Genomic DNA, 26,837 nt, shown 5'->3' with positions numbered 1-26,837 from the left:
AACCGACAGAGAGAGGGAAAGAAACTGACAGAGTGACAGACAGCGAGAGAGGAGAGAATGGGAGTCACCCCCCCCCCCACACGCACACACAGACACATACACAGTCAGAGCAGTGGCACGGAAACACCTTCTCCTCAGCCCACAGGCAGCCCCTGAGGCTGCGGGGTTCTGCTCTCAACGAGAACGACTGTTGGGTGAGAGAGTAGCCCAAGAGCACGCAGTCCGACTTGTCCTAGAGATCATGGGGGCACAACTTTTGGGGAGACTCACCCGAACACCGTCCGGGCAGGCCTGAGGCTAGTCTGTCGCGGTGTTTCCCCTGGACTCCGCCGAGGGTTTCTTCATCCTGGTCGGCCCTTTGCGAGTCCTGGCATCCGGAGACATTCCTGTCGACCCCGTGGAGAGGTCAGGCTGGAGCCTCGGAGCCCCAACACCCAAACACTGCCATGGAGGTCTCCTGCTTTGCCAAGCCTCGGGACTGGTTTCTGACAACCGTGGGAATCACTGTGATAGCAGAAGCAGCTGGTGCTTCACACATGCGCATTGGCGGGGCCGACTGAGGCTCCGCTCCTGGGGATCAGGCTGCGTCCCCTTGAAACAATGGCAGCTGTGCGACTGCAGGGGCGCTCCTGCTGCAGCCTCAGCCACCTCTGGATCCGGGATCCAGTAGGGGGCGGCGTGAGAGAGGAGGCCGCAAGTGAATAGCGCCAAACCCTCAGGAGTCCTGTCTTCAGGACTTCCTTCAGCCGACTTCCACCAGTGGAGAGGGAGCTCAAGGGCTCCTACTGGGGTCTCAGGACTCCTCTTCAGGTCTGATCTCGGACCTACCCGGTGAGAAAGGAGGGGGAGCTTCAGGGCGCCTGCTGGGGATCCTTCAGATCCGATTATGGACCCCTCCGGGTGAGAAAGGATGGGCTCACCACATCTGGTGAGGCAGGCAGGGCCTCGCTGCAGCACAGAATGACCCCATGGGCCTCAAGGCGTGGTGTCAGCTGAAAATTCACTGATCCGTGAGCCCTCTGGCTCCCTTCTCCTTTGAAAGAGCAGTGGCCTGCCCCGCATCTAAAAGTCCTGGAGCTTCTGCAAGCCGACACCGTTTTACAGAAGCCGTGCAAGCACGGACAGGGGGGAATCCGAGGTTGAGACAATGCGACCACGCGTGGCACTGGCGTATCTCAGTGCAGGTGGTGTGAATGTGTGTCACCGGAGTCATCTGGGGCGATGGTGAAACAAACAGTGGTGTCCAGGCATGTGCCCAATGGAAGGGGTGAAAAAGTGACCCTTCCACCAATGCCAAGGAAAATCAAAGAACACCTGGGAACCAGGAGGTGGCCTGTGCCTGAGTCCAAGCCACATTTTGAAACATCTGCCAGAGGAGCAAAGAGGTTTCTGCAACATTCACCCCACCCCCAACCCTCCACCGTCCAGGTAGCCCTGATGCGACCTCCCCTGCCCCCAGCCCCAGCCCCAGCCCCAGCCCCAGCCCCAGCCCAGTCGTTTTGGCTCCGTGACGTTCGATACGGCCAAAAGATCCAGGGAGTCCTTCCACCCAGGAGCAGAGGAGAGAATGTCCCTCAAGTATGAGACAGGAAGTGCAGAGGAAATGCGACACCACCTGTCCTAGAAGGCAAGGCCAGTCATGGTCGCCTAGCGCTCATTCTAGGCAATCCACCCACCCATGAGGGGAAACATGCAGAGCAAGGAAGCTTCCTTGTCTGAGACACATATGGAAGCCAAGAGCTCCAGGGTCATCAGACCTGCCCAGTCAAGCAGAAACAGGCTTGCAGAGAGAAACAATCACAACACAGGTCTCCAGGAAGTGTCTCCCTGACGGACTGGGAAGTCATCTTTGTTGAAGACATTCAGCCAGAGTGAGAGGCATCCAGGCCCCTGAGAAACAGGGGAGACAGAGCAAGAGGGAGGTCAGAGCAGAGGCCAGAGCCCAGGAGGATACAGCACCGTGCCACCGCCACGGGCATAAGGGGAGGGGTGCCACTAGGGTGGCTTGTCCAGAGAGGCCAGCGTTCCAGTGACAGGGATTGTTGCCATCTCCCTTTAACGGCTTCCTCTTCCAGACTCTATCGTGATGTGGCTTCATTTCTCAGAGAAGAGCTGTGAAAAGATACAACCATCTTCTCTGACGTGGGTCGGCTCCTCTCCCACAGGACGATGAGCTCCTGTGGGGATTTTGTCCTTGGCTGCAGTGTGGTCATCTTGATCCTAGAAAAGAGGCCGCTCAGGATGGGGATGAGATTTCAATTGCTCCGGGACCAACGCATCTCCTCACGTGGTCAAGGCCTTCACAGACCCAAAGTGGAACCGCGGCGAAAACGATTGACAACCAGCCACATGACCCAGGCAGAGACCTAAAAAGAGGCTCATGAAAGACAGGCCAAAAATCAAGAAGTCGCTTTTTGGCGCACAGGGCACATTCTTCCGAAGTCACTCGCAGACGGGAACACACACACACACAATGACAGAGAGAGAGAAAGAAGCCCACAGAGAGTGAGAGACAGAGAGAAGAGAGGATGGGAGACACGCACACACACACACACACACAAGTACACACACACACACAGTCATACAGCAGTGGCACAGAAGCATACACCCCCACGCAACTCCTGAGGCTGCGGGGTTCTGCTCTCTGCGAGAACGACCCTTGGATGAGAAAGCAGCCTAGCGACACGCAGGCCGACCTGTCCTCGAGATCACGGGGACAGGACTTTTGGGGAGACTCACCCGAACACCGTCCTGGCAGGCCTGAGGCTGGGATGCCGCGCTGGTTCCCCAGGTCTCTGCCTGTGGTTTCGTCATCATGGTCGGCCCTTTGCGACTCCTGGCATCCGGAGATGTTCCTGTCGACCGCGTGGAGAGGTCAGGCTGCAGCCTCGGAGCCCCGACACCCAAGCACTGCCACGGAGGGCTCCGGCTTTGCCAAGCCTGGGGGACTGGTTTCTAAGACAACCGTGGGAATCACTGAAGGCAGAAGCTGCAGGTGCCTCGCGCATGCACATTGGCGGGGCCAACTCGCGCTGGACTCCTGGCAGTCAGGCTGCGCCCCCTTGAAACAATGGAGGCTGCGCGGCGGCAGGCGCGCTCCTGGTGTAACCTCCGCCGCGGCTGGATCCGGGATCCATTAGGGGGCATCGTGGGAGAGGGGTCCGCGGGTGACCTAGGGCCAAACCCTCAGGAGTCCTGTCTTCAGGACTTCCTTGAGCCAACTTCCACTAGTGAAGAGAGAGCTCTAGGGCTCCTGCTGGAGTCTCAGGACTCCTCTTTGGATCGGATCTTGGACCCCTCTGGGTGAGAAAGGATGGGCTCACCACATCCGCTGACCAGGCAGGGCCTCGCTGCAGCACAGAATGTTCCCATGGGCCTCAAGACTGTAGTGTCAGCTGAAAATTCACTGACCCATGAGCCCTCTGCCTCCCTCCTCCTTTGAAAGAGCAGTGGCCTGCCCCGCTTCTAAAAGCCCAGGGGCTCCTGCAAGCTGATACCACTTTCCAGGACACAGGCAAATGGGGACGGGGCTATTCCAAGGTGGAACCAAGGCGACCACGCATGGCAGTGGCGTATCCCAGAGCAGATGGTGTGGATGTGTGTCACTGAGGGCATATGGGGCGATGGCGAAACAACCAATGGTGTCCAGGCATGTACCCAGGTGAAGGGGGGTACAAGTGAACTTTCCATCAATGCCAAGCAAAATCAAAGAACACCTGGGATCCAGCAGGGGGCCAAAAGATTCAGGGAGTCAGTCTACCCAGGAGCAGAGGAGAGGACGTCCCTCAAGAATGAGATAGGAGATGCAGAGGAAATGCGACACCGCAGCTGTCACAGAAGACAAGGCCAGCCATGGTCATTTACCGTTGCTTCTAGGCAATCCACACACCCATGAGGTGAAACATGGAGACCAAGGTAGCTTCCCTGTCTGAGACACATATGGAAGCTAAGAGCTCCAGGGTCATCAAACCTGCCCAATCAAGCAGAAACAGGTTTGGAGAGAGACACAATCATGAAATGGATGTCCACCAACTGACTCCATGATGGACTGGGAAGTGATCTTTGTTGAAGACATTCAGCCAGACCTAGAAGCTTCTAGGCCTCTCAGAAACAAGGGAGACAGAGTAAGAGGGAGGACAGAGCAGGGTCCAGAGCCCAGGCAGGATACAGCACTGTGCCACTGCCACGGGCATAAGGGGAGGGGTGCCAAACGGGTAACTTGTCCAGAGAGGCCACCATGACAGAGATAGTTGCCATCTCCCATTCCCGGCTTCCTCTTCAAGACTGTATCATGGTGTGGCTTCATTTCTCAGAGAAGAGCGGTGAAAAGATACAGCCATCTTCTTGGACGTGGGTCTGCTCCTCTCCTGCAGGAGAGTGAGCTCCTGTGGGGCTTTTATCCTTGGCTGGAGTGTGGTCATCTTGATCCTAGAAAAGAGGCCACTCAGGATGGGGATGAGATTTCAATTGCTCCAGGACCCACGCATCTCCTCACGTTGTAGAGGCCTTCACAAACCCAAAGTGGAACCGCCAGGAAAATGATTGACAACCGGCCACATGACCCAGGCAGAGATGCAGAAAGAGGCTCACCAAAGACCAGCCGACATGCAAGAAATCGCTTTCTGGCGCACAGGGCACATTCGTCCAAACACACACACGCACAATGGCACACACACACACATACACACACACACAAACTGACAGAGAGACGGAAAGAAATAGACAGAGAGTGACAGCGAGAGAGGAGAGAATGGGACACACACACCCACACACGCACACAGTCATACAGCGGTGTCACGGAAACACCCCCACCTCAGCCCTCAGGCAACCCCTGAGGCTGCGGGGTTCTGCTCTCCACGCAAATGACCCTCGGGTGAGAGAGCAGCCCACGGACACACAGGCAGACCTGTCATCCAGATTACGGGGGAATGACTTTTGGGGAGACTCACCCGAACACCATCCGGTCAGGCCTGAGGATGGGATGCCGCTCTGCTTCCCCGGACTCTGCCTGTGGTTTCGCCATCCTGGTTGGCCCATTTCAAGTCCTGGCATCCGGAGACGTTCCTGTGGACCCCGTGGAGAAGTCAGGCCGGAGCCTCGGAGCCCCGACACCGAAGCCCTGCCACGGAGGGCTCCTGCTTTGCCAAGCCTCAGGGAGTGGTTTCAACCACAACCCTGGGAATCGCTGTGACGGGGAGAAGCAGCTCGCTCCTCACGCATGCGCATTTACTGGGCCGAGTCGCATAGCTCCTGGAAGTCAGGCTGAGGTCCCTTTAAACAATGGCAGCTGCGCGGAGGCAGTGGGGCTGTTCTTTCTGTAGCAGCGGTGGCGGCTGGATACGGGGCCCAGTATGGGGCGGCGTGGGAGAGGGGACCGCGGACGTCCAGTACCAAACCGTGTCACCTGGAGTGACTGGCTCTCCAAGGGCCAGCTGGCCATCGTATCCTGGAGATGGTCAACAAAGCTTTGACCCTGACCAGAAAGGAAAATGCTGGCAGTGCCCTGGACTGAGGACAACCAGGACATATCACGCTTACCTGGGAAGGGCCCATACACAAAGGCTCCTGGAGAAGCACAGGGCCTGTCACCAAGATGACCAACATCTGGGGATTGTGACCCTGGGGACTGGCTATGTGAGTGTACTGTGTGAGCTGCCCCAAAATGCCACCCAGAAAGTGGAAATGGCCCTGGAAAGCTGTAGCAGGGAAACCCCTCACTGGTGAGTTATTCTCCACCTGCCTCCCTCTGTTCCTGGCAACACTGCCCCACCTCGATTTTCAACCCCAGCTGTGTCTGCCTGGAGGGTGGCATGGCCAGCATTAGTATTTCCTTCTACAGCTCAGTGATGGGCTCCAGCAGCCCTCACCATGCCTCAGAACCTGAGGCCCTTAGGGAAGGACAGGACATGCTGCAAACACAAACCCGGTGAGAGAGGGTCCTCTGGCCACAGAGGTCACAGGTAGGGGTCTACAGACTCCAGTTCTCAGTTCCTGACCAGGTTTCAACCATCAGCATGCTCTTTAACCTTATTATTTCTTGTCATTCCCATCTGTGACATGAGGAAGGCACCCACCTCAGAGGTTTTGTGAGCAACAAATGAATACGATTAAAGTGCCTTTCCTGGTGCTATACATAAAGCCAGGCATGAGTCCTTGTGCAGCTGCCCCACACGTCCAGGTCCCATAGGCTAGCTCAGACCCCAACGCTGGGCCAGTTCTCAACAGATGCCTGGATGCCAGGCCCCCCCTGGAGATACTGGGACCCTGGCCTGGGCCTGGACAGAAGGTCTTGCTGTGCCATTTGGAGATGACCGCATAGGTGAGGAGTGGGGCCTATGTGGCCCTGTGAAGGGGTGTGCCCTAAGGCGGGGCTTGGGTGCCTCGCTGGGAGGGCACAGGATGGAAGGGCCGGCAGGTGAGACCCAAGGCCGCTCTATACCACGTTTTGAACAAACCTGTCACTCTCCACCTGCAGACTCAGCTCTGCATATTTAAGACACTATTGGGCCCTTAGTTAAAAAATGATATTTTGCTTGCACACTCAGCGTTCTCATCCAACATCAGTGGGGAATCAAAAATCTTTTATTTGGAAACAACAAGTAAGGGAAGCAATGTTGAAAATTTGTCATGGCTCCATAACCCACACCTCCTCTGGGGATTGATTATTTTCTTAAAATGCAACGTGTACTGTTAGTTTAAATCATCCCAACCGGATAACACTCTTTAAATCTTCAGTAAACCTTTGCGTTTAAACCACCTGCAAATGAGAGTAAATCTGTTAGGTGAGAGGAGAGTGAGCACTCAGTGGAGGTGAAATAAAATCAGGTAATAAGAACTTAGATTGTGGTCGCTTGACACCTCCCGCCCACCCCACCAGAATGTGGCAGCTGAACAAGAAGACATGGCAGGCCTGGCCACAGTGCCCAGTGGGGCTGCCCACCCTAGCTCTTAGGAAACTGGATACTTGGGGCCAGTGGCCACCCAGGGCCTGTTGTCCACCTGGGTCCTAGGGGTAAACCTAAGACCTGTGTCCACCTGTGTCTTAGGAGTAGACCTAAGACCTGTATTTCCCCTGGGACCTGATGTCCACCTGAAGACTGGAGTTCACCTGTGGCCCTACTGTCCAACTGGGGCCTGAGGTCACTAAGGTCGTAGGTATCCCTCTGAGGCCTGGTGCCCACTTGTCCCTGATTTCTACCTGGATCCTGGGTATCCACCTGGAGCCATATACCCTTCATAAGCCTGGTTACCTTCCTGGGGCCTGAGCATTAACTGGGGGCCTAATGTACACCTGGAGTTCAGTGTCCACCTGGGGCCAGAGTTCTATGAGGAGCCTGGTCTTTACCTCGGGCCTGTCTCTCTCTCTCTCTGTGTGTAATCTCACTTTCTATGAATAGTTTTGAAAAATAACTTTCTGGGTTTTTTTTTTGTTATTGCTCTTACACAGTTAAATTTACATAAATGGACACATTGATTTGTTTCTGTCTTCTCATTTTTTCTTATCACCTTGCTTCAGTTGCTTTATTATTTCTATTCATCACCACTTAAAGGGCCAATCACAGGATACCAAAGACGACTTTATAAGGAACAGTGGTAAAGAAACATTGATTAAAAAATATGAAAATCTGTAACATAAGTATAATTAAAAGTATAATTTTGAAATTTTAATTTAAACAAGTGGGATAGGGAAATAGGTAGAAAATTAATTTTAACTAGCTCTTTGGTAAGCCAGCACAATAATATTGAAAATCAAAAGTAAAAAAGCTGAAAAGGATGTAAATAACACGGTCAATATCTTTATCTAAAAGTATACAAATGTACATTTGTATTTCATCATGTTTTCAAATGTAGGTCATGAATTAGACAACAAATGAGTAATCAATGTATTCTAAATCGTCAATATCATATTGTATTCCTCAAAGCCAGCAATAATTAAAATTTTCAGATATTTGGAAATCACTAAGACCATTATTAAGCAATCTTGAATTTAGAGAGAAAACAATAGGTGAATTATGAAAACAATGTAGTATAATGATAAATACCTTTAGATATGTAAGTTTTTGAGAATTCATTTAAACAGAAATTGGAGGCATATTTCTAACTTTAAGTACATTTTTTAGAAAAAACTGAAAATCTAATAAAACAACTAAATCATCCATCTGAAAACCTAGAAAAAGCATACAAGTAAACAAAAATCATAACAAATTTAAGTAACATAAACTAAGAAATAACAGAAGACAAAATATTAAAATAAGAAAATAATTTTTGATATTAGTAGCAATACCAATTAAGAACATAAGGTATGCAGATGAAACAGAATTTTGAAAAAGCTATTACAAGAGATGTAACATAGATAAAAAATGTGGCCTTCAAATAGCAAGAAAAAATGGTTATCCTGGTTCCTTTCACAAATTCCTCCAAACTCTCAAAGATACACAGAAAGCAACAAATATGAACAAATGGAAAATAGAAAAGCACGACAAACTAGACCTGTTCATTTCACACACTCCTATTAGGTTGGTGTAAAAGTTATTGCAGTTTTTGCCATTAAAAGTAATGTCAAAAACAGCAATAATTTTCACGCCAACCTAATAACAATCTTTTGTTTATAATTTGCCTTTTTCTGCATATGGGACTAATCCAAGTATTTAGTTTCCATATGGGCATTATGATCGGCATGGGTTTGTGGGTGGTGGATATATAGTGTTGGCACAATTTGCTATGTAGGGTTTGCTCTTAGACATCCAGATAGAGTTACCAGGCAGTAGCCTATCTATTCTCTGAGTCTGGAGGTCTGAGAACAGGGTGGGTAGGAGAATATAGTGAGAACTCTGTGAGGAATTAGAGATATGGGGGTTACACTCTTGACCTACGTGTAGCCAGCAAGCCCTATTCAATGTGCTGAGTTTAGAGAAAGGCTCAGACAAGGGCCTAGAGCATGGGCAGGAGAATCTGCAAGCTTCCCAGGGTTCTGCCTGGGCCAGGGCCATGCCCAGCACAGCCTTGAAAGGACAGAACTGGGGTCCTGCAGTCCACCTCTGTGGGCACCTGGAATTACGACCATCCCACCTGCCCTAGTGTAGACAGGGGCTACAGGAGATGAAGCCTCCGTTTTCTCCTGTATATAATGTGAGGTGCTTAGAGCATGAAACCGTAGGGTTCCACATGCTCTGATAGTGCTTGTTGACCTTGGTTTTTTATGAATGACCCCGTGTTTGCTGAGACACTTGAAAAAAGCTATTCACTCTGGGGGTCCTTCAGAGCAGAGAGAGGCTTGGTGGTTCGGGTGGATGAGGATTTGGGATAGGACAGAATGTGCCCAGGCACTGGACCCTGTGTCAAAAGTCCCGGAACACGATCAAACCTCATTTGGAAGTTGGGGGAAATTGCTGCCCTGGCTGTGGTGAGGACGCCTCGAGAGTGAACTGCACATCCCAGGAACTGGAGGCAAAGAAGGGACAAAAGAGACTGCTGAGGTCCTTCTTACTGCCCTTGGAGCCTGCAGATCCTGCTCCTTTGCCTCCTGGGACCCTAGAGAGCCACTGACTTGAGGAATCCTAAATGCAGGTCCCTGTTTTGTTCTGTGATGCTCCTGCCTGAGGCTGCAGTGCTGACGCTCGCTACGGGGTGGGTGGGAGGACAGTGTTCTGTGTTCCTGGTGCCCACTGAGCTGTTCTCATGCATCTGGAGCCAGGGGAGAGTCATGCTGAGGTCACGCAGTTCCTGTTCTTATAAATGATCTCCACATTATGAGGTGGCCAGAAGCAAGAAGAGGCATTTGACATCCTCCCATTTATTCACTCAGCAACTCCGCCCTTAGCATTAGTCCTGTGTGCCAGGTGCCCTGGTGGGCCCAGCATACGGTACTGAAAATGTCCACGTGGTCCCTACCCCCAGGGGCCACAGTCTGAGGACAGGTAGACATCAAGCCCCAAGTTGATACCTAGGTGTCCGGTGGACATCATGCCCCAGATGGACACCCTGGCCAGAGGTACACTTCAGGTCCCAAATGGAAATTCAGCCATAGGTGGATATCTGGCAGCAGGTGGATAGCCAGTCCCAGGTGGACATCAGGCTCCAGGTGGACATCAGTCCCCAAGAGGATATCTAGGCCCCAGGTGGATGCCCATTGCATACTTGTAAATTGTCAAGACTGTTTTTTTTTTAAAGCAAGTGAGAGCTATCATAAAACATGATAACTTTTAGTAGATTTTGAATATTCCTAAACTCCATGAGAAATCATAATAAATACTTTAAAAATCAGCGTGTATATGGAATGAGTATTTTTAAATGTAACTTTCATGTTAAAAGATTTAGAATAAAATGTTACAAAAGTTATCTGTGTTATTCATAGAAAATGTAGACAATGAAAAGAATCAGAGACTAAAAATACCTATATTCTTGGCTATGAGATAATTGCTGCTATGGCACATTCCTTCTAACCTTATTGCCATAGATTTTTTATACCTAATATTGATTTTATGCCACACATTTCATTACATATGCAATGGAGTATTACTTATTCATTACTAAATCACAAAGAGTTTGATTGATTGTGTGTATATTTAAAAAGGCAAAGGAGAGAGATAAATTTACATAATTCAGGTTTTTCCACTTAGCATTTTATCAATAAACATATGTGGTTGAGAGCATATGCATGAGAGATTTGGTTCTGCGTTTATTTCGGATGGTCTCATGTCCTATGTGCTTATCACTAAATATGATTCTATTGTAAACTATATGCATTTATTTTTACATATGTCCTTAAAGGAACAAAAACATTTACCTTTGATGTTAAAGCAAATAAACAACAACAATCTGTTCTAATGCCAGAGGAACAGCAAACTGAGGGTGATTGTAAAATTATATATATGAATACATCACTTTAGAGGCCACTTAATTTTTTTCCAAGGGGATCTTTGACTATATGTCATTTGTATTTTATTTAATGATTTTATAATTTAACCCCTAAATTATAAATCTAGAATTTAGAAAGTATATTTCCTTGCTGGATTACATTTTTGGAAATATTATTTTATATGTGTACAAATATTACAAGTCATTGTAGACACTGGAAAAGTATATTATTATTTAAAGGCAATAAATTTTCTACAATAAACTGTTATACCAAATAAAATTGTTGGTGCATTTTTTCCAGTAGATTTTGTACATATTACATATTTAACCTTTTTTATTCAGCACATAATTTTTGAGTATTTACTAAGTGTCTGCATTACGAACTGTGTTTAAAGAGTGAAATAACAGACATGGCCTCGAACATTAAAAATTAAAGTTAGGTCCCCTATTTATATATTTAAAAATGGTAATTATGAAAACTTGTTGAGATTTTTACCTAGATAACATTACAATAATACGCTTGATGTTAATATTTGCAAGTGAGCAAAAAAGAAAATAAAAAGATGGTTTAATTCATTCAATGTACACTTTAAAATTGCAGAAAATAGTCAAGTTTCTTTGCTTTGCAATTGAATGTCTATGTGTTTTTCTCTGCAACTTGGCTTTTGTGGAGTGAGAGAAACAATTATTCTTCCAGCCCAATAAAGGCAGAAGAGTAACAATAAATCTAATATTTTAAATGCTGATCAAAAGATAGTAAACATATTATTTCAGAGTACTGAGATCAATAAGTTGATCTACAAAAAAAAGCCAAACGGACAGTATAACTGAATAAGAAAAGGCCCAAAAGAGACAAAATACTTTTTGTTTTGTTACCTCGGTATGACACAACTTACCCTAACTATAAAGACCCTACATTACCAAGATGGGTGGCTTATAATATGGAGAGTAAACAAAGTCATTTCACTTTTAGCATTTTTATTTCTCTAAGAATAAAATGTGTATGAGGAATTTATAAAAAAAATTGACACTATATGTTAATACTGCAATGAGCACTTTTTGAGAAAAGACTTTTTTACTCTCTTACCAACATGATGTTAGCAGTATTTATTTTCTCCAGAAATAATGCGGCAATAAAAATATCAGTATGTGGGTAAAATTAGTGTAGTTTCTTAAAGAAATGAGTTAGACCACAGGCTAATTATGTGTATTTCACTGGTATTTGAATGCCTACAATCATATTCTTTATAAGGCACAGAGAAGATTTTCCAAAAAAACAAATATGCAAACCTGAAAAGTAATTACCACTTGGTAGTGACAATATGGATAGGGTGAAGGGCGTCATCAGGAAGCAATGAAAAACATACATTTGCAGTTAAATTTGAAAACCATGATGTTTAACACATATGGTAATAAAAAATACTTTCTCCTGTTTCAAAATTATTATAGACTTCAAGATAGAAGCTAAAATATCTAGGGATAATGATATGGTTAATCACAAATTAAAAATTAAAGGATATTTTGAGTATTATAAGTTAAGAATGAGATCTTATTACCCAATGAAAAGGGAATAATTCATTATGCTCCATATCCATTGAATTAAAAGGCCCCATAACCTGGGTAATTTAAAAGTTTAATTTGACTTAAAAGTCTTGTTTTGTTCATCAAGCTGAAGGGTTTGCTCTCAGAAATATTCTAGGATTGCATATCCCCAACTCTGTATGAAGTATACAAAGAATGTTATAAGGGCCACAATCTAAATGTTATTATGTAAATAATTTAGTACCATTTCATTTGCCTTTGTAGATTTAAATATGTAAATGGCTTTCTCATATTAGGAAACATCATTTTTCAAAACCCAGATAAACATAATATATTGCAGGAGAATAATTATTTATTTATTTAAAAAGAAATGCTGGATGCTAAGTCCAAAAGACATAAATTATTTTATACTAATAACTACTAACATTTTATTCATTAACACATAAAAGTCAAAGATTTTAAAATAATCTTTAAATGATTAGCAACATGTTGATCTTTTTCTTTTTTCATAAACCTTTTTGAGTCTTACAAATACTAAATTATACAAGCAATATTAAATATTAAATTCAATGAACTTGAATTAAAATATTCAAATTTACTAGAATATGGACATGGGAAAAATGAAAGTAAACAGAAGCATAAAGCAGCATATGTAAAATTAAGAAAGCTACTGAGAGTGTTTAATGTACATATTCATCTGTAGTCTAACTTCTGCCATAAATAAGGTGTCTTCTCAGTAAAACACAAACTGTTCATGAAGGGAAAAAGCATGTTGTATTAGGGAATATTCAACATAATTTTTTTAGTACTAACTTGTGCCTTGAATTTTATTTGATTTTGTGTTATAAACTTATGCACTTGATAATTTCTTTTTTCTTAAAAAATGTATTTACAACTCTATTCAAAAGCAGTTTTTTTTTTTTTTTTTTTTTTTGAGACAGAGTTTCGCTCTTATCACCTAGGATGGAGTGCAATGGTGTGATCTTGGCTCACAGCAACCTTTGCCTCCCTGATTCAGGTGATTCTCTTGCCTCAGCCTCCTGAGTAGCTAGGACTACAAGCATGCACCAACATGCCTGGCTAATTTTGTTTTTAGTAGAAATGGGGTTTTGCCATGTTGGCCAGGCTAGTCTCGAACTCCTGACCTCAGGTAATCCACCCACCTTGGCCTCCCAAAGTGCTGGGATTACAGGCAAGAGCCACCATGCCAGGCCTCAAAAGCAGTTTTTAAAAGCAAACACAATATAACACCAAAGTTGATGAATCTATGCTCACTGAATTTTGCCAGGTTTAAAAAATTATTTACAGAATACTGCATCAAAAATAAGGCAATAACCCAAAATATACCATTAAAGATGTATTCACTCCTACAACTAGAAAGAACTAATCTATCTGGTAGCAAATAATACTTCATTCAGTTTCAGCATGTCTGAAATCTTTTTTTTTTTTTTTTTTTGAGACGGAGTCATGCTCTGTCACCCAGGCTGGAGGGCAGTGGTGCGAACTCAGCTCACTGCAAGTTCTGCCTCCTGGGTTCAGACATTCTCCTGCCTCAGCCTCCCACATAGCTGGATTACAGGTGCCCGCCACCAAACCTGGCTACTTTTTTTGTGTTTTTGGTAGAGATGGGGTTTCACCGTGTTAGCTAGGATGGTCTCGATCCCCTGATCTAGTGATCTACCCACCTCGGCCTCCCAAAGTGCTGGAATTACAGGCGTGAGTCACCAAGCTCGGCCTCAGCATGTCTGAAATCTTTAAGGAAAAAAGTGATAAAACGTGACCCTCATTCTTCATTACACTCTTAGAACACTTGAGGGAAAATAATTTCCAAAGCACAAATTGGTAAAGAGGTGTAATCTTTCAAAAAGATATTCAGTGTTCAAAATCCAAGAATGCAATATCAGGCTGGGCGCAGTGGCTTATGCCTGTAATCCCAGTACTTTGGGAGGCCAAGGTGGGTCGATCACCTGAGATCAGGAGTTTGAGACCAGCCTGGACAACACGGTGAAACCCCGACCCTACTAAAAATACAAAAATTAGTGAGGCGTGGTGGTGTGCACCTGTAGTCCTAGCTGCCTGGGGAGCTGAGGCAGGAGAATTGCTTGAACCTGGGAGTTGGAGGTTGCAGTGAACCAAGATCATGCCACTGCACTCCAGCCTGGGTGACAGAATGAGATTCCATCTCAGAAAAAAAAAAAGAATGTAGTATCGGTATACACAGCTAATATACTGAATGAAAGAAATAGAATAATTTGAAGAGCTATCTTGACGAAAAAGGAGTCATGAGGAAAGTTGTATTCATGTCTCTGAATGAAGGAAATTGCAATGTGAGAAATTAGTACTATGACTACTATACTAAAAGCTTATTGCTAACATGTGTTGAGTTATTAACGTGTGTTAGGCAGAGTACCATACAATTTAAATGTGTTATCTCATTTATTGTAGGTAAAATGTAATTTTGAACTCTGGGATTATAAATGAATTAACTGGAATAAACTTCTATTTAAGTGGTCATCTATAAATTGGTATCTAGGAACAGGGTGATACAGTGCCCAAGTTTTCTAAGTATTCTTACTAACAGTTGTTTTTCTTGGATATTGCTCTTTTTTGGTCATTTTGATTTTTTTTATTTTAGAAAACTAATAAATTCACTCTTCTTGGTGCTGACACTTGGGTTTCATAGAAGAAAAAGTAGTTAAATTCTGTACTTTTAATTTTATTTCATTTTTTCTCTTTTAAAATTATTTTTAATTGGCATGTAATAATTGTACAGGTTTATGGGTTACAGAGTGATATTTTGATATATTTATGCAATGTGTAATGATCAATTCAGAGTCATTAGAATATCCATTACCTAAATCATTTATTATTTCTTTGCAGGAGAATATTAAAAATCTTTTCTTCTAGTTATTTGAAAACACACAATAAATTCCCTTTAACTACAGTCACCCTGCAGTGCGGTAGAGAACTATAACTTATTCCTTCTCTCCAGCTGTAATTTTGTATGTGTTAACCAAATTTTTCTTATACTCCCCTTTCTCTTTCCTGTATATGGTAACCAATACTCTGCTATCTAAGCTTCCATACGTGAGAACATGTAGTTATGTGCTGTTTATTTCTCTCTCTTTTTTTTTTTTTTGAGACGGAGTCTTGCTCTTTCTCCCAGGCCAGACTGCAGTGGCACTATCTTGGCTCACTGCAAGCTCCGCCTCCCGGGTTCAAGCCATTCTCCTGCCTGAGCCTCCCGAGTAGCTGGGACTACAGGTGCCTGCCACCTCGCCCGGCTAATTTTTTTTTGTATTTGTTGTAGAGACGGGGTTTCACTGTGTTAGCCAGGATGGTCTCGATCTCCTGACCTCGTGATCCGCCTGTCTTGGCCTCCCAAAGTGCTGGGATTACAGGCATGAGTCCCCGCTCCTGGCCTGTGGTGTTTATTTTTCTATGCCAGGTTTATTTCACCTAAGCTAATGCCCTCCAGTTGCATTCATGTTGCCACAAATGACAGGATTTTGTTCTTTATTATAACTCAATAGTATTCCATTATATAGGTATGTTACATTTTCTTTATTCATTCATCTGTTGATGGACACTTATGTTGATTCTATATCTTGGCTATTGTGAATAGTGCTGTAATAAACATGGGGGTGCAGGTAACCCTTTGATATATTGATTTTCTTTCCTTTGGATATATATTGAAAACCATACGATTAAATCAATAAACACAATGAAAGCATTTGGCAAAATTAAACATTCTTACATGACAAAAGCCTCTCAACAATTTAGTATAGAAAACATATGCTTCAACACAAAAGGGCATAAAGACAAACCCACAGCTAAGATCATACTGAATATGGAAAAGGTGAAAAATGAAAACTGGAGCAAGAAAAGGAGGCCCACTTTCACCACTCATATTTCACATACTGAAAGTCTTAGCCAGGGCAATTCAGTTAGAGAAAGAAATAAAGGGTGTCTGAATTGGAAAGGAGACAGTCAAATTGTCCCTGTTTGCAGACAATGTGATTTCATACACAGAAAAAACTAAAGACTCTACCAAAAACTTCTTAGAGTGATAAATGAATTTAATAAATTTAATAAAGTTGCAGGATATAAAATCAACATACAAAAAACAGTAGCATTTCTATATGTTGCTAGTAAACTAGCTGAAAAAAAATTAAGGAAGCTATTTCTTTTACAATAGCTACAAAAATGTAGCTATTGTAGAAATAAACTTAACCGAGGAAGTAAAAGATTTCTACAACAAAAATTACAAACATCAATGAAAGAAATTAAAGAAAACACAGAAAAGGAAAGACATCCAGGTTTATGGACTGAAATAATTAATATTCTAAAATGACTCACTATCCTACGTGATTTACAAATTCAGTATAATCACTAGCTTGTATTTTCAAAAGCATCTTAGCTGCATATTCTTAAGTCATTCAAATGACAATGCCTGGATTTAAGTGTAAGAGGTATTTTTATATCTATTTTATATTGGGCACAATATAGTGTGCTAGACCTCAAATTTGCTCAAAGATTGGAGCAGGTGCTGACAGCGAGGAGAACCCAGACAGTGGGCGCAGGCACTTCTGAGCCTGTGGGGTCACGGGGGCCCTCCCAGGCACCAAGAGTGCAGAGTGCCTGGGTCTGCAGCCGTGGCTTGAAAGGCTCCAGCTGTACCTGGGAGGGTGGGGCTCCTGCCTTCTCCTGGCTCCCAAGAGCACAGGACTGCCTGGGTCGGAGACCCTCCTTGGGCAGCTGCAGTTGCGCCTGGGGAGTTACTGCCCTGGCAATTTGGAAGGGGCTGGGCTCCCACTTGTCCCCAGCTCCCACTGGCTCCATAGAGTGTGCAGCCCTGGCCGTGACTCCTCTCTGCGTTTTCCCTGCAGTAGTGCACGGGCGAGGTGCAGGTGGCATGGGGGCCCTGGCTAATGCCGCACAAATGAACCTGATGCTCCTGGGGCCAATCCTGCAAGACCCGGCTGCCAGCGCTGATGGGCTCCCAGATGTGGTGGGAAGCGAAGTTGAGGCCACCATGGAGGGTCTGCACCTGGGAGTGGGTCCTGCCCAGCCATTAGGGGGCGGCTCAGTCAGATGCCTTGGGACACAGGGAACGGGGACCTACCACCGCCACTGCTGCTCCTGCTGCTGCTCCTGACAACACTGCCCATGCGGCCCAAGTGCTACTGACATGATGGCAACTGCCACTCCAGATGGCCAGCCGCTCCCATCAATAGTGTCCATATCTGGGAAGAAAAGTCAGGAAATAAATTATTGGTCAATAAAAATAATAGCAATAATAGTCCATGTTAAATTGACTTATCAACAGTGTTTGCTTTTGTTTAGGATTTTATTTTTTGCTTCATATTTATTAAACACATTTTATTTTATTGAGAACAAAATGTTAGATTTTTGGAAATTCATTTAGTACTTGTAAGTGTACTCTAGCAATGAAATTCTTAGCCAAACAGTTTAGACTCTAGTTTATATTTTATTGGTCAGAAATATTGTGTAATTTTAAAAATCTTGGTATATGTCTACATATGTTTAGTTGCAATTTAACTTTACCTACAGTCAGGTTTAATAGCTATCCTTTAATGAAAGGATGATATCTCACCCTTTGTAGATCCACAGTGCCTATCAACAATGTTTACTTGCAACATGTTGACAACTAACAGAAGCAAGGTGTTAATTTGCTAATAACTTATTATCCTGGGGGACAGTACTATTCATTCCCAGGCACTTAAATTTCTACCAAGACACATTTATATATAGCTGGAAAGAAATTAAAGAAAGCACAAAAAAGGAAAGACATCCAGGACTGTATTATTTTTATTAATTAATTATTAAATTAACGTTTCAATTATCTTGAGTGCATTCTCATATGAGATTTGTCTGGAATAGTAACATACCAGGACTTCTGCTTTGGAATTTCCTTTTTTCTGAATTTCTTTTTTTTGTGTGACAACTTAGCATTTTTTTTATATCTTTCTAATTTGATACTGTTTTATTATTTCCTTCAAGAATTGAGAATGTACTTACATATTGAGCATACGAAATTTCCCATTATATCAAATCTTTATTCATTACAAAATTCAAATAAGCTAATAGATCCTAATGTTGCCATTGTTTGCATTTTCCTCTAGCCTAAAATTATTTTTATTTCAATTTTTGGAAAATTATAACTCTTGTTTAATATCATCTCCCAACTCAAAACCAGATAAATAAAGCAATAAAGAAAACAGAGGCCAGGCACAGTGGCTCATGCCTGTAATCCCAGCACTTTGGGAGACCAGGAATAGTTGATCACTTGAGCCCAGGAGTTCAAGACCAGCCTGAGTAATATAACAAAACCCTATCTCTACTAAAAATACAAAAATTAGCCACGTGTGCTGGTGCATGCCTGTAGTCCCAGCTACTTGGGAGGCTGAGGGACAAGAATCACTTGAACTTGGGAGGCAAAGGTTACAGTGAGTGGAGCTGGTGCCACTGTCCTCCAGCTTGGGTGGCAGAGCCAGACCTTTTCTCTGAAAAAAAAAAAAAGAAAAGAGAAAAAAGTTTCCTAATTAGTAAAGATAGTTTATAGACAAGATCAATAATAAACAAGATGTTTATGAATAGCCACAATTGCATAAGTTGGAAAACAATCATTTAGGTAAAGTTCTGGTGGTGGTGTATGTGCCTGTATGTGTGATAACATTTATCTATTAATCTTAATGTCATGCAAGGACAGTATCTTGATTTCTGCACTCCAAATTATTTCTTATTAGTAAATAAAAGATAAGTTTATCAGCTAGCAAATATTGCTTAAAAACTTGAAACACAAAAACATTGATATTATATGTATATATTTGTCAACACATAAAATATTCTGCATTTGTCATTTGCTCAAGTCTGAATGCTTTGGTTAGAAAAAAAGCTTCTAAATTTTATTTATAGAAGATCACAATCTAAATTTCATATTCCCAAAGTTAATAAACAAATATAGTTGACAATTTTTCACAGCTGAAAGATAGGCATTATGATATATAAAATAGAAAAAAGTGAAGATTTATGTGGTTTAGCTGAGTCAATGAGTCAAAAATGTGGAATGCTGAAAAAAATAATGAAGTATTTTATCCCATTCATAGAAGCACTTCTTCAAATTATAATTTTCAGAGATGATCATAGTACATTCAAAATTAATTTTTAAATTTTGGTAACTGCTTTAATAAGGGTGATTGAGAAACTGCAGTGTATTAAGAATATAATAGTAGGGAACTAGGAACATCAGCCCTGACTCAGATTTCACCCGTAACTACTGAAAATGATAAAGAGAGGTTGGAGTGACATGATTCATATATTTGAATGTCTATCATGCTGAAAATTTCATTTTATTTTAATTTCTTAATTGAAGGATAAAATTTTATGTATTTATTTTGTACAACATGATATTTTGAGGTATATTTACGTTGTGAGGTGACTAAATCTAGCTAATTAGCATATGTATTACCTTATATGGTTATGAATTTTGTGGTAATTAACATCCAAAATATATAAGAAATTCAAACAACTCAATAGCAAGAAGGCAAATGAACTGATTAAAATATAAGCAAAAGATCTGAGCAGACATTTCTCAAAAGAAGACATACAAATGGCCAAGTAGGCATATGCAAAAAATGTTCAACATCACAATTATTATGGAAATGCAAACTACAGCTCCACTCTGCTGTCATCTCACACCTATTATAATGGTTATTATCAAAAATACAAGAATTAAACGTGTTGATCACGGTGTGGAGACCAGGGAACCCTTGTACACTATTGGTGGGAATATATTCACTTTGTGTAAAAGTAATTGTAGTTTTGCCATTACATTCAATTGCAAAAACTTCAATTACTTTTGCACTAACCTAATAAATTAGTACAGCCACTATGTATTAAATATTAAGTTTTAGGCCGGTAAGTATTATGGTTCTCCAGAAATTTTAAAATTGAACTACTATATGATCCAGTGATCCCACTGCTGGGTATCTACCTATCCAAAGGATATAAAATCAGTATATGGAACAGATATCTGCACTCCCATGTTTATTGCAGTATTATTCACAGTAGTCATGATATGGAATCAATTTGTGTTCATTGACGGGGGAATGGATAGAGAAAATGTGGCATATACATACAATGAAATACATTCAGCCACAGAAAAGAAGGAAATTCTGTCATTTGTGAAAACGTGGATGAACCTGGAGAATATTATGACCTAGGTCAGAAAGACAATTATCACATAGTCTCATTTGTATGCGGAATCTAAAAAAGTTAAGAAGTAGAGAGTAAAATGTTTTTTTGCCAGCAGCTAGTGTGGTTGGGAATGGAGTTTGGTAGATGTTGGTCAAAGGATACACAACTATAGTCAGAGAGAAGGAGTAAAATTCAAGAGATCTATTGTGCAATGTGCTGACTATTGTTAGCAACTTAATGTATTTTTAAGAAATTCTGAGAGTGGATTAGTGTTCTAAACCAAAATGATAACTATGTGAGATGATGCTGGAAACTAATGGAAACATTTCTTTTTGTATGAAGACAGGACTGTGAACAAGGGTGATTGTAGCATTGTTGGTTGAAATGCAGATGAAGGCCGTTGACTTCTTTCAGTGTTCTTCAAGAGCTTTGGAATGCAAGGAACCAACGTGGTATGGAGAAAAAAATGTTACATATAGTGTCAGAAAACTCAGATGATAAACTTAATAAATGCATGAATTTGGGAAGATAATTTACATCTCTCAGGATCAGTTACTTCATACCAAGGTTTATACGTGGGTTATTAGGAAGTCTGATTTAAATGATGTAAGTGAAATGTCTGAAACATAAGTTATTCTCAGTAATATTATAGTTATTTAACACAACATTTTAATGGGCATATGGTGTTAATGATACATTAAATTATATTTTAACATTTTAAGAAAATACTTTCATAAAGGAGATTCATTCTTGTTGAACAGGCTGGAGTGCAATGGCACGATCTCAGCTCACTGCAACCTCTGCCTCCTGGGTTCAAGCTATTCTCCTGCCTCAGCCTCCCGGGTAGCTGGGATTACAGGCATGTGCCACCATGCATGGCTAATTTTGTATTTTTAGTAGAGACGGCATTTTGCCATGTTGGCCAGGCTGGTTTTGAATTAGTGACCTCAGGTGATCCACCCACCTTGGCATCTCAAAGTGTTGGGATTACAGGCGTGAGCCACTGCAGCCAGCCGAAAATAATTTTATTACATTTAAAATACTAGTAAAACTTATTTAATCTACATTTTCTTATGTTACAAAAATATGGTTGCAGTATGAATTCAGATGGTTTACACGTTAAAATTACTAACCTCTATGGCTGAAAAAGTTACCTATAAATGTTCATCACCTTTAATTGATATTCACTCATATATGAAAATATATCACACTAATCAAATTGCAGATGTAGTAATAGAAAAGCAAAACTGTGCTATGAGTTTTGAACACCAATTTAATTTGACAGAACTTAAGTGACCAGAAAGAAAATAGAATTATTTGCAACTGAAGAAATTGCTGCTCGGTTAAAATTGACATTGAAAAAGCCCACCTTTTGACACTCTCCTCCCCCACATTGGCAACTGTTGGAATCAATTGTCATGCTCCCAAGGCAAATTATTGTCCACAACATCACAAAAAGTAATGAGAGCAAAAGAATTTCTGTAAGAACATGAGGCTTTCCTAAGCACTAAACTAACAAAGCTTGAACTTAGCTAAGAAATGGGAAGTTGCAGACACTGCACATCAGCAAAATGTCTTGGCAGAAGATGGACATGCAGAAGTGCAATCACTGACTTATTTATTTTCCACTCTAGGGGACACCAATATGAAAGTGAGTAATATCGGATAATCATTCCCAGAACCAATTAAACATAGCATGCCATTTCTTGTGGAGAATATTTCATGCTCAGGGAAATTAAACCATTTTATTATGATTAAGTTTCCTTAGTCAAACATGCTTTAAACTTACATTCTCACACTGTTAACTAGATGGGTATGAATTTACTTTCCTATGGTGTACAGGTGATTTCTGGAGGGAAATAGATGAAGTGCTCATGTGGAATGGAACTAGAGTGTGGTTCTTTTTGTATTCTACTTTGCATTAACTGAAATATTTAGTGTATTGATCTCATTTCCCAAATGAATAAAATGGAGTTCAGAAAGCTTATGTGATTTGCAAATTGAGGCAGAGCTGATAACACACAGTGTTGTTTTGGCAGTGCAAGTTTCTGACTTCAAATCCGTTTAGACCACAGAGTTTTATCTATACAGCATAATTATGACCAGATCTAAAAAATCAAATTCTAAAACAATAGAGACTATATTTTGATGATGTTTTACTATATGATCAAGAACAATAAGTAAGGATACATTTAAATGACTTTAGTGTGTTTCATCGGTTTAATTTTTATGACTGCACTGTGAATTATAGGCATTTTAAACTTATTTTAATTGTATGTTCCAAATGTGAATTGGACAAATATTTAAAATTGTTGTATTCTCACCACAAAAATGGTATGTAAGGCAATGCATATGTTCATTAGCTAGATTTAATCATTCCACAATATATATACTTTAAAATATCATATTGTACATGATATGTACAATGGTATCTACAAATTAAAAATGGAAATAATAATAATAAATTATGTCTTAGGCAAATATTCACTGATATTGGAAATAATATTTATGCATCTCATTGACTCAATTTATACTAAAAGGCAAATAGCCATCTTCCTTAATAATAGTTGTAGTATTTTTATAGCCATCTCTGTTTATCTCTGCAGTTTACTGTGAAGCAAATTTTCGTACTTCTCTTTAACACTCAGAGGAATACTTCAAAGGAAAATTGAGATATGAAAGTTGGTTGAAGGTTTTATGGGGTAAACTGGGTTATTTGTGGATAGATGTCATAGCACACAACCGTGTAGCAACTTATACTCAAGTACCATTCAAATATCTCCTCTTCACAAAACGTCTTCTGCTCCCTCGATTCCTTTCTTTAGGCATCTTCTGGTCTCTCATGGGAAGAATATATAATAATAAAGAGGGCTTGGGAGGAAAACAGACTAGTATTGGCTAATCCATTACATACTCTGGGTAAATTGTTTGAACCATATTCACACCCTGTTAATAAAACCTATCCCATATGGTTAAAATGGGTATTCAATAACATGTCTTTAATGTGTTTAGCACAACACCCAGCTAACTGTACCAATTGTGATAATGGTAACAAAGAAGTGGTCAGAAGCAAACAGAGAGGGAAAGCCCTTATTCCACTTCACAGAATCTCCAACATTCTTGCCCCAAAGAGTATGTAACATACAATATAACTAAAAATGAGTATAGGACATTTAAGATTTCCAGGCTTATCTTCTGACCAACTTGCCATTAAGTTCTTCTGCTGCAGATATTATAGACACTTTACAAAGTAAGCACTCAAAATCCTCGTCTCCCTGGTCGTCCTCATGTTTGTTTGCCACTGGCATCCTAGAGAATGAACTGGCCTTCTCAATAACACCTTTTTTTTTTTTGAGACGGAGTCTTGCTCTTTCGCCCAGGCCGGACTTCAGTGGCATAATCTCGGCTCACTGCAAGCTCTGCCTCCCGGGTTCACGCCATCCTCCTGACTCAGCCTCCCGAGTAGCTGGGACTACAGGCGCCCGCCATGGCGCCCAGCTAATTTTTTTGGTATTTTTAGTGGAGACGGGGTTTCACCGTGTTAGCCAGGATGGTCTCGATCTCCTGACCTCGTGATCCGCCCGCCTCGGCCTCCTAAAGTGCTGGGATTACAGGCATGAGCCACCGCGCCCGGCCCTCAGTAACATTTTGACTTGATCTGTCAAGGCGCTTTCGTCAGTGCTTCTGGACCGCAGCCGCCACCTACAGCCTCCACAGTGCCAGGCGTCCCTGAGCTGGCCTCACTCCAGCTCCTGAGCACCAAGGCCACAGAAGCTGAGGCCCCTGACGGAGGCGCCAAGGCCCTGGGGGTGGTTGCCCGAGTCCCGCGCCTGTCTCCTGAAAGGCCAAGGGTGGCCTGCATCTCGCTGACGGCTGTTCCCTGCACTGTTCAGCCCCTCCTGGGAAGCCAGTGGCAACCCCTGCAGCATGCACTCAGCTGCTCCTGCCCCGCAGGTGGGGCTCACTTGCCTCCAGCCCCACTCCAGCTCCTGAGAGTAGAAGGAACCGGACGAGGAGGTGTGCAACCTGACCAAGGTGGTAATAGCGGGGAGCTTCGCTCCAGCGCTCTTCCGGGGAGGCTGGCTCACTTCTGGGACAGTGGCCAACCAAGGCCTGCGACCACCTGCCGAGCCGGTGACCGACGCCGCCCGACCCTCCCTCGCCCGCCAGTGCCCAACGCCCGTTGGACGAATCGCTGCTGCACAGCGGGCTCTGGTACCTGCCGTGCCTCATTTAACGGGACGCCAGGGCCAGGCGCCTCTGGCCGTGCTTTCAGCCCCAAGATTTCTACGGCTTGGATCCCGCTGTGCGAGCTGCTCAGTGAGATCTGCTGCTGGAGGGGTGGGCTGCATCTAGGAGGGGTTGATGGTGTCTCATCCCTGCAGTCCTATGGAAACAGGCTGTCTCAGAGAGGGGAGATGGGCAAGCCAGCTGTGGATACCCGGCTGGATGGCCTGGACGCAGCCCTCAGCAGCCTGGAGGAGAAGCTGGAGGGCTAGGTACCCATAGACGGGCTGGAAGCCTGGCCACTGTCACAGAAGTCAAGGAGTGTCCCCAAATCTCCCAGCCCCAGAAGCTGACCTCGAAGGGCTGAGGCCAGCACTGGGAGCTGTTCAAGCAAGACATGCAATCCTGCCATGAGAGCCAGGCCACGCCCCAGTGGACACCCACCCCACACCCTCCACAGCTCAACCTCAAGGGCTGTGAGGGCATTTCTGGTGTTAGCGTCTGTGGCTTCAAGTTCTGCATCCAACTCACCCGAGGCAAGCGACCCCCACCAGCGGGGCAGGAGCAGCCGGGTGCATGCTGCAGCGGCTGCCACTGGCTCCCCAGGAGGGGCTGCACCTTGCAGAGAACAGCCGCCAGCGAGATGCAGGCCTTCCAGCAGACAGGCACCGGGTTCGGCAACCACCACCAGGGCAGTGGCGCCGTTGTCAGGGGCCTCAGCCTCTGTGGTCTTGGTACTCCCTCCACACCCCCAACCCTGCACTTCCACAAAAGTTCAAGGACAAGCAGCTCATCCCACGGATCCTGGAAGCCCCCAGAATGTGGCCTAGCTCTTGCCGACCAGGCCCAGCTGTGCCTCCATCAGGCCTGGCAATCCTTGCCTGACTTTGGCATCTACTACCTCATGGTCAGGCTCAAGAGCAGAAAAGATCCTGGGACTCGTCAACAATCAACAGTTCACATCGACTTGACCGTTGGTGATGTGGTGACCTGGCGTTTCAGCAATATGTGGTACTGGGATGTCAAACTGGGATACCAGCAGGCGGTTATCAACATGGCCTTCAGTTGCGTGTCTCCCATCTGTCCAGTTATGCACAACCACATCAGGGGCTACATTTTCCTGTTGATCCAGAGTGGGCCCCTGGGGAGGAGCTGGATGAGGGGATCTCTTCATGCAGCTCAGGGGCGGAGGCTTTCTAAGGGCTGTCTGACTGCCCCTGTCCAGCTCATCCTCTGCGGCTAGGCTCCCAAGCCCACATCCACTGGGTCTGGCTGCCCACACCTGCTCCATGCAGTCACTGAGCTGGGAATGTTCACCTGGTGCCACTGGCTTTGTGCAGGCCAGGGACCTGGCTGAGCCAGACTCTGCCATCATCCAGGCTAGGGACAGGGGTCCTGAGCTCATAAGGTGTCCACTTCCCTTGTCCAAGAGGCTGAGGCCAACACCCCTGACCTCTCTGTAGTCCCTGAACACACAAAGAAGTCCAACTCTAACTGTGGGATGATGAGTCCTGTTTTCAAACTGAAGTTTATGTCTTCTTACTTTTAAAGACTAGTAATCACTGTAATTCCTCAAGAAGATAAGGTGTCATGAATGTATTTTTTAACTGTCGTAGACTTATTGAAGTGAGTTTTGCAGTTCTAGTAATCCACAGAACACATTTAAAAAAATTGAATAATCTACCTTTGTTTCAGTGTCAGGTACTGATCTTGGTACGGCATTGGAAAGTAAACATGATGTAAAAAATCGCTGGTCTTATATAATTTACATTCTACCAGGTAAGAGAAACAAACTGTGTATTAGTAAAATATACAGTGCATCAGGTGGTTCTAAGGAGGAAAACAAAGCAGGGCAGAAAAATGAAGTGCTTAGAAAAACTTTTAGTAATACGATTAAGGTAGGCACCACTTTGAGGAAACATTTGAGCAAAATGATGAACACGGTAAATATTCATTAGGAAAAAATGGAATTTTTGTAAAATGAGAGATGA

At 43.5% G+C, this 26,837-nt stretch overlaps 1 protein-coding gene across 3 annotated transcripts in view; it reads right to left on the bottom strand.

The window, feature by feature from the left end:
* The window catches only part of LOC129051045 (protein FAM27L-like), a 39,332-nt gene that overhangs the window by 638 nt on the left and 11,857 nt on the right, over positions 1-26,837 (bottom strand). Inside the window, exons 2-4 of one of the 3 annotated variants that reach the window (XR_008515006.2) lie at positions 17,525-17,645; positions 4,950-5,064; positions 4,046-4,428 (exon numbers count right to left, since the gene is read on the bottom strand). Coding sequence is in view for 2 of the 3 variants with exons in the window: in XM_063718529.1 (XP_063574599.1) it covers positions 2,237-2,855; positions 4,950-5,023 (693 nt within the window). In the remaining variant the exon portion in view is untranslated. Of the gene's footprint in view, positions 1-1,934; positions 2,856-4,045; positions 4,429-4,949; positions 5,159-17,524; positions 17,646-26,837 lie in introns of those variants that run through there. The other 2 variants (XM_054535565.2, XM_063718529.1) reach the window with 2 other exon arrangements.

Source organism: Pongo abelii, chromosome 19, assembly GCF_028885655.2.
Source record: "Pongo abelii isolate AG06213 chromosome 19, NHGRI_mPonAbe1-v2.0_pri, whole genome shotgun sequence".
Lineage (NCBI taxonomy): Eukaryota > Metazoa > Chordata > Mammalia > Primates > Hominidae > Pongo > Pongo abelii.
Note: the sequence above shows the minus strand (reverse complement) of the source record. Positions and strands in the feature narration are given on the sequence as shown.